The sequence below is a fragment of the Ailuropoda melanoleuca genome, chromosome 15, assembly GCF_002007445.2.
Source record: "Ailuropoda melanoleuca isolate Jingjing chromosome 15, ASM200744v2, whole genome shotgun sequence".
Lineage (NCBI taxonomy): Eukaryota > Metazoa > Chordata > Mammalia > Carnivora > Ursidae > Ailuropoda > Ailuropoda melanoleuca.
The window spans coordinates 68,804,171-68,813,232 of NC_048232.1; the positions used below are offsets into that span (position 1 = coordinate 68,804,171).

General features: G+C 36.8%; 1 protein-coding gene across 11 annotated transcripts in view; it reads right to left on the reverse strand.

The window, feature by feature from the left end:
- The window catches only part of ANKS1B (ankyrin repeat and sterile alpha motif domain containing 1B), a 1,024,648-nt gene that overhangs the window by 431,020 nt on the left and 584,566 nt on the right, over positions 1–9,062 (reverse strand). For 9 of the 11 annotated variants that reach the window (XM_034644187.1, XM_034644184.1, XM_034644181.1 and 6 more), the window contains exons 13-14: positions 5,175–5,764; positions 3,135–3,207 (exon numbers count right to left, since the gene is read on the reverse strand). In XM_034644187.1, the coding sequence (XP_034500078.1) occupies positions 3,135–3,207; positions 5,175–5,764 (663 nt within the window). The remainder of the gene's footprint in view (positions 1–3,134; positions 3,208–5,174; positions 5,765–9,062) is intronic. The other 2 variants (XM_034644189.1, XM_034644186.1) reach the window with 1 other exon arrangement.

Here is a 9,062-nt window from a genome sequence, read left to right on the forward strand (position 1 = left end):
CTATTTACTACTATTTCTACCTTAGTCCTGGATAGTTGATGTTGCTGGCTAAGTTTCAAACTACTATATAGTTGTTGAGGAAATTTAAAAAAAAAGGAGGAAATGGTTTTCTAGGAGTATAAATAGTTTGATGATTCATAGAGATTGCTCAAACTTTGAGCTGGTTCCTATTTTTAGGAGTGAAGATGAGAGAGTTTCAGATCCTTTACTGGTCCAATAAATATTTTGTTTACAAAATACCTGAAATTGCAAATGTGCAGGTGGTAGGGAGGGCAAACAAAAACATTGAAACAAAATGGGAAAGAGCGTGGAAAATGTAATGCTCATCCTTGATTCATCATGTATCTCCATTGCTTCTGGTTTTATTCTCCCAATTGTCTTCTGAGCAACAAACATCACAAACACTCATAAAGTGCAACAGTGCAGCCCTGTTAAAGCCAGGCATAGTGCTTGGTTCAGTGGCCTTCCAAAGCAAAATTCTAGATGCTGTCAACACATACCAGGTAATGTAGTATTTCCTCTTGCTCATTCAAAATTTACCTCCTGTTAATTTCATTGCACCTCTCTTCCCCATTGTCAAGCAAAAAGAGAAGAACATCCAGGTTTCGTAAAATAATTTAGGCCATTTAAATCAATACAGTCTAGATTTTTCTCTTTTCTTTGCCAGGGTACCTTGGAGTTTAATGATCTGTTTTAGTAATTACTCTTCTCTGGTACCAGTTGACTGTTGGGCTTGTTACTACCTGTATTACAATTGACAAGCCACTATTCCAGGAAGCACAGTGAATTTAACATGAAGACTAGGAGACTAACTGACCTGAAGTTCTTAAAGAAAGGGCTAATGTGTGTTTATCTCAGTATGTCCACAGTGTCAAACATCACATCTCCCTTGTGGTAGGGCAAGGTGGGGAGCTGAAATTTAAAACGTATCTATATAAGTCTGATTCTACCTATATGCCATTGCACATGTCTCTACAATGATCCTATATTAATATCCTCATTTCTGTTCATCGGGAAATTGAATGAGTTGCCTAAGGTCAAGAGCCTAGTAAATCGCAGAACTGAGATTTTAATTCGTGTCTGTCTGACTTCTTATTTCACCACGTGATTTCCCAACCACACGTGGTAAGCAGTACATATTTGTAGAATTTGCATGGGGTTATCACCTCTCTAGTATACCTAGCCTCAAGAGGGAAGAGCCTGCAGCCCAGTAAAGTTGTAATCCACAATGACCTAAAGGCCAATTGGAATGCCACATGGCATGGTCAATCACTTAGTGTATAATTAATGTATAATTAAGAGGCAAAAATTAAGGGACATACAAAACCAGACTTTGTTAATAGTAATGAATCTGTGAGGACTGAGTCTCTACTTTCATTTTCATTATCACTATAGAAAAATGGTAAATAAAGGCAGAGGGTAGGATGGCGGTATAAATGGTAGAAAGAGGAGATTTAGGGAGATAATCTGTGGATTTGTTTACTACTAAAGTGCCCTTTGAAGGCAGCTTTGCCTGACTGGCATTTTTAACATTTGCCCTTATTATAACATTACCCTTTCATTATAACCATATTTATATTTTTTTATAATTCTGTGGTATTATCTGTTTGAAGAATTTTAGAGCATTAATGTTCAATGTCACCTAAGTCTTCCAATAGAGAAGCATTATGTCCCTGCCTGAACATTCTCAGTATCAGGGAATTTCCTATTGACAAAAAAATAAATGCTTACCTTTGTATCAATTAAAAATATGCATTCCTACACTTTCTTGAAATTATTCTGTAAGCATGTCTAGAAGAACTATATAGCAACATACATTCCTAGGCTAGTTCTTTGAATTCTAGAAAAACCCTCAATGTTCATCAGCATTTCTGTATGAGAGACCTGGCTATACATGTTATCACAGAGCTAATGTCATATTTGTGTCATTTTGGTACTTTTTTCATAATTTTTCAGTTTTAAAAATCTAAAATAGATATGCATTTTGGGAAAAAATTATGTAACCTGTAAACAATTATCACTTAATTGAAATGGGGTCCAGTCAAATTAGAGTAATTTCATACCTGTCCCAGTATAGGAGAAATGAGTAAGATGTTCATTTAGGCCTGAATATCCCCTTCAGTGACTGCAACCCCAGATTTCCCAGTCACTTCTTATCCACTCAGGCCCAGTGCATCATAAGAGAACCATTTTCCAACTTTCCTGTGCTTAAGAGTCACATGGGGTGCTGTTTAAAATGCCCTGGTGACAGTCAAAGGGCCACAAAATCCCATAGCTGTTTAACCTATGATATATTTAGATGTCTCTCTCACAGACCTTAATATTATCATGTCTACAAAACCCTCAACTATCACAGCTAACTTAAACACAAATTCTTCAGAGTGCTTGGCAATTGTTTGCTTTAACTCCAAATTTTATACATCTGTGTGATAATCTACAGTTATGCCACTACGTCGTGGCTGGTTAGAAATGAAGTCAGATCTTTTGATTCTTTCCAGAATAGTAGTTTCTCTAGCATGAATGGGACTGTTATTTTTAGATTTAGCTATCTGGTATTTGACATCACCCATTAGTACGAAGCAAAAAGTCCTCAAAGAAAGCTGCAAATGGAATTCCACTCTGAGCTTTAATTATAGAGAAAAAAATAATACTTCATAGGGCAATATATTAAATAGTGATTGCAAAATCAACTATTTGTGAGACACTCTGATAGGCATTCTGGGGTACATGAAGATGAGTAACCCATAGTTCTTGCCACACTGGAGCTTACAACCTGGGGGTAAGGGGTTAATCACTCCGGCCAGGATGACTGGGACATTTCACTTTGTGGGGAATCCTAGTGTATCAGGTCATCACGTTCTACAGCACACTGAAGTGCTTCATACTTAGCTCTACACAGAGTTGAAACTCCACTAATGTTAACCGGCATGGGGAAAAAAGTCTCTCAGTGTGCTGAATCGATGTACTTAAAATTGATATTTAGAGGTCATGGTTGTTTGATATGAGTGGAAAGAAATAATTTGTAGCTGCTGTTATTATGATAAAAACATGAAATTATCTAAAGCCTCCTCTAATTTTCTAGCTAGTTCTTGAGCACATTTAATAATTACAACATAAAAGAAAGGTTTCCTTACTTGTGGTCTCACCGTTCATTTCTTTAAGTTCACTGTTAATTCCAACATCTATGGAATTCATTATTTTGTCAATCTGTGAGAAACAAAAGCCATATAAATAATTATTAATTCACTTTTAGCATTGCATTTTAAAATAATTTCCAAATGCCAGAAGCATATGTTCTTGATATTATTACTACTGCAATACCACAATTAAGAGACTGACTGGGAAAGCTTTAAAAGGAAGCAGACATCTTTTGAATTTCTTTTAAAAATATGAATTATGCTTCCCTTTCTTAAATGTTCAAAATCAAATCCCTTTTTCTTTATATTTCTTATAATGAACTTTGTTTGGGCCTACATGGCTCAGTAAGTTAGGAATTGTATATTCTTTAAACTCAGAGAGGGATGGGCTGAGGATAAATTCATGTGAACATGTCCATTCTCTCAGGCATTCTTCCTATTCTGAAAGCGTGCATCTCTCTGACTGGTGAAGGGGTGGGTTTCAGTCTGTGGGCGTGGCCACTGGAGCCAAGTTCTTACTAAATGGCTTGACTAACCACAAGCTGATTTGTGACAAGTAATCGTAAGAATCCAGGCATGGGGAAACACCTTAATTCTAAGAGATAGGCTAAATGTTAATTAATCCTGCTGCATTCCAAAAAGGATTTCAGATGTTACTCACAGAGTTAATAAATATAAGACGTGGAGAGATTTGAATAGACAATCAATCTAGTCGTACAGTATTTATGGGAAGATATGACTATCTAAGCTTTAGCCATTTATGGTTTAATCCCCTCCTCATCATCCTACCAACCTGAGTAAGACAGCAGGTTTCAGAGAGGACACTAAGTATTACTTAAATGTCCCATTTTGCTCACCCTGAAACAGATGCAGAGAGATTAAGTGATTTTCCCAAATAGCTCAATTCAGAATGTCAATATCAGACATTTCTAGTTCTCAGAATACTATAGTGACCTATTGTGCTTCAAAACCCAATCCACCTGGCACAGTTTTTTGAGGGAGAAAATGTGACATGTTAGAATGAAATGCTAAGGGGGAGTGTGGTCCATTCTTTGAAGAAATTCAAGAAAAGGCAAGGAACTTCATTATTTTATGATGTAGTCCTCCTTAGGGACAAAGATGATATTTCATAACCTTGCAAGGACACTTACTTTCTGACTAATTCTATAAAATGAAAGAATTTGTCTTTAAGTAGAGCTTAAATTGGTGATACATGACCTCAACATATTTTTCTTTAGTGTCTCTCTGATAATTGTAAAAGGGAAATATTAAGTAATTTGGGTTTATTGTATAGTACTTGGAGAAGAGCCAGGACTATTCTTTTCTTTCTTTTCTTTTTTTTTTTTTTTTGACAGTTTTACAATTTTTTTTTCTTGACTCTGATAAAATGTGCTTAGTTGCTTATCAATGATACAGCAGCTGAATGCTGGGGGATGCAGAGANACTCTTAAGCAGGCTCCATGCCCAGTGCCGAGCATGGCATGGGGCATAATCTCCCAACCCTGAGATCATGACCTGAGCCAAAATCAAGTGTTGGATGTTTAAACAACTGAGTCACCTAGGCACCCCGAGCCAGGACTATTCTGTTTACCATTCAGGTTAAGATATTAGGAGCTTTTCTGAAAATATAAGATACTTTAAAGATGGGAGACAAGCTAACAAAGAATTTAGCAACTAGCAGAATGATACAGAGCTGCAGAAATACGAAGATTTTTCTCAATTTGTCAGCTGCAGCGCTTGGTAGGACATAATGTGAACATTCTCTTGTACCTCATAGCTAGTTATTACTTCTGCTTCCTATCAATTTCTATGGAAACAATAGATTTCTCCACATGTGTGGAATTGTGTTTGTTTTTACACTAGCTGCGAAATTATCATGTATTACCCCTAGAATCTTGCCCTTCCACTTGGAACTGTATGTGTCTGTTAATTTTTTTTTTTTTTTTGCCTCTGAAAGACTTAAAAAACTGAAAACCCTTCCCCCAAACTTCCCTTGCTCCAAAGTCCTATATAAAGAACAAAAAGAACAAGTCTTACTTCTTCCCATTCAGAAGTGAAGGATGGTGTTCTTTCAGAATTCCCTTTAGAACTATGTTCGGCAGTTGAAGATTCACTCCAGTTAACCCTTGATGTTTTCTCATTTGAAGGGTATGCAATGAGATCAGAATCCGATTTAGAGACATTTTTTGATAAATGCATATCAATTAGGGCTTTTGGCAATGACCTTATTCTCCCCAAGGTACAGGCTCGCTCCACAAACCCTCCTGTGTTCACAATCCACTGGTCCCCATTCCGGGATCCACTCCTAGCTGTTCTTGTGCCAACAATGGTATGGTTTTCAAGTTGGTTGCTTTTTTTGTGAAAAATTGTTCGACTGACCACTTTGGGTTTAATTTTCTTTACCAAAGTTTCTGAGTTATTTGCTATTGGAGACTTTTTGAAAGGCAGAGGACTATTTGCCAAACTGACTTCCTCTTGTCCTTCTTCACGTTCATCTCTTTTCCCGTAGAGATGAAATGGATTTTCAGGGGACTCACAGGCTGGAGAGGATCCATGGAGAAGGCCTGCAAATTGCCCAGGATCATATTCTCTTGGAGGATCACTGTCTTCCTGTTGAGAAGGGTCATCTGCAAAAGAGAGGAAGGACATCAGGATGGTTATTTACAAGGACTCCAAACGCCCTGATACAATAGCAGTGTCTTTTCAAACTTGTGCAATACCCAGACGTTTTATTTGTTGGTACAATGGTATCCTCCTCACTTTATGAACTCATGACCCTACAGTACCCAGTATAAAATGTTTTTGTGTTTGTTTGTGTGTATGAACCAGATCTTCCTGACATACCCTAGGGAGCATTTCAAAGATATGAATTAAGTATTAATTGAGTAATTGTACATTGTTCTTCCTTGTCCCCAGAGCATATATTTTATATTGAATAACAAAACTGGGTTTTCTTAAGGTGAAACACCCAGGTCCAAACCCTCACAATAAATGAATCATTGTGCCGTAGGACATCAGGCAGGTAAATCAAGATCATACAAAATAACATCCCTTTGCCCTTCTCTCAGCAAATAAATGCAGAAAAAAATCTTTGAAAGAAGTATAATTAGAAGTAATGTATGGTTTAAATTAAGAAATAATTTAATAATATTGACAGCATTACTTTAAATATAAAAGTAGAATAATTCTATGTTATATAATTTAGACAAAAAGATTTGTTTAGGATTAACACAGGCAAACAATGTAATCCATAATATCACTAAAAAGAGAGACTCTTACAAGAAACTGATGTTACGCTATTAACACAAAGCTATCTTTTTCTTTCTTCTCTGAAATGGCATTAGTTATTTTTTAATTTCTTCAGATCTTTGAAAGTGTAATGCAGAAAAGAAAAAAGAATTTATTGCTTTGTAATTTTTTTCTAAGATAAGACATAATGTTCTCTGAGACTTAAAATATACCACACTTTTTATGACCTAATTTGTTTTTTAAAGATATACTGTGTAAAACCCTGGCCAAAGAACTTAGCAAAGGAAGTCAGTATACTTTTTCGATTGGTCATTTTAGTTCATATAGCTGAATATTTGCCACAATCAAAAGTTAAATTACCTGATAAGCTCATAACCCAATCTTGTGAAACAGTCAAAAATAGCCAATATGTTGGATAATACAAATCCCAAATTGACTTGCTGACTTGCACTTTCAATGCCTTGGTTATGTTATAAACTTCAAACACCAAAGTTTTCATAAATTAACAAGTAACATTTAACAGTTATGTGCTATTTAACAGGTACCGAATTAGGGGTTATATTTACAAGATTTCATTTGATCTGCATAACAGTCCTGTGAAATGATTAATAATAATTATGATTATCTGATAGAGGTATAGCCAGAATATTGCATTCACATATTTAAACAAATTGGCAACCATAATAAGTCTCAATAGATATTTGCCCAGAGTATGCTACAGACAAACCAATGTTCCTTATTACAGTTTGGTCCCAAGTCCCTACACTGTTCTCTCCCTAGGAGCTGATAGAGGCAGGTTTGTTCCTGATCTTGCATATCCCCATACCTAACCCTGGTTCCTATGTGGCTTTCCAAGCAGACGATGTCCCCCTGCTCTGACCTTGTCACAATGGTATTCTGAGATGGTAGAGAGAAGAGTGCTACGAAAAAAGGTCCAAAAGACAACAATCTAAAGGAGGAACACTCTGCGCCCACCCAGTACTATAATAATCTCTCTGTCTTCCCACAAAAACTGTATCCCTTTCCAGTGTAGCAACACTATGTCCTTGATAATAACTTCCAGCCTTCCCTCAAGACAGAGACCCTTCCTGGGGAGAACAGTGAGTAGAGAGTGAGTGATGGAAGCTCTGAACTCTCTCTAAAGCTAGAGTTTATAGCCTATTATATCCATTTATTTGAAGTAAAAATGAACACTTAAACAACTTAAGTTACTGAAGTTTCCCTAGCTAGTAAGTGGGTAAGCTGAGATTCAAACTAAGATCTATTAGATCCCCGTATTCGCTGGCCTGGAAAATATACTACTATTTAGATAAAAGAACTAGGGTTCAAAGGCAAGCAAGTAGACTCTTTGTGGGAAGGGACATGTTTTTCCTCTTTACGACTATTCCTGGAATTGGGGATAAGTGAACTAAAAAAGTTTTTTTTCACCTCCATGGAAGCAAGATAATACCAAAAGGAAATAAAACCTGGCATTCTGTTCCAGTGTATTTTCTCTTTTTTCTACCTATGCTATTTGGATCCATAGTGCTTTACAACATAACAGGTTGATATGGATGACAGTAATGGGTAAGTATTGTAAAAGGAAGGAGGAATTCAGAAATAAAGAAGTTTAGAATTTTATTTTGAAAGTTGTTAAAGAAGGCCAAAGGGTTTGATTATGAAAAGAAAATTGAAAATAATCAGCCTATTGTGGGAAAAAGAGTCTATAAATCTATCAAGAGGGTTTTGACCATAATCATGGTAAATGAGAGTTTTAGGGGCATGATATTATTTAAAGTTTTCTGTGAATATTATTATTAGGTTATCATCCCCTCTGTGGTTTCACCGAAATGACTATAATCACAACCTCAAAATGCTTTATATTGTCCAAGTCCTCTAGTGATAAGCAATCACTTCCCTAAGTAAAAGATAATTCAGGTATTAGCATATAAGCTTTGTCTTTTGAATAATAGTTCTTAGCATCATGATGGTAACATTTTTGTTAAGAGTTGCCAAAGTCAACTATTACTTGCTTCTTTCAATGGCCAAACTCTAAAGATTACTCAAATCAAAGAGAATGAGAAGTCAATATAAAAGCTCCCGAAATGCTTATTTGGTGGATTGATAGCAGGTATGGCCCCACTATGCAACAGCTCCCTGTAGCCACACCCTGCTCTGTATCCATTCCTCCCACTGACTCTGGGGATGGCCGTGTGCCTTGCTTTGGCCAATGGGACAATAGCAAACACAGCAAAAGCTGAGACCTGAAAAGCACTTTGTGCACTGGGGCTTGTTCTCTTGCTGCTCTTGCAAATTTGCTGCCAGGTGAACAAGCCCAGACTTGCCCGAGAGATGATAAAATACATTACCCAGCTGTTTGAAATTGTAGGTTTTATTGTTTTTCAAGTATGATGAGGCTGACAGATCAGGAGACAATTGCCATTGAAAAGATAAACTGTTATAGATTCCAAGAGGAGGGAGGATGCCATGCCCTGAGGGGGGGGCAGGGTTAGTTAGCAGGCAGTAGGAGTGAGGGAAAAGGTGGGCCAGAGCCTTTATTGTGATTTCTATGTGAAGGAATGGGTGAAACAGGGTCATCAGGTTTAGGATTGGCTAGTTTGAATCATTTCAGCAGCTTCTAAAGTATAGGGACTATCCCTAGTTGTCTGATACCTGGCCCTGGTGTGATTAGGCCAG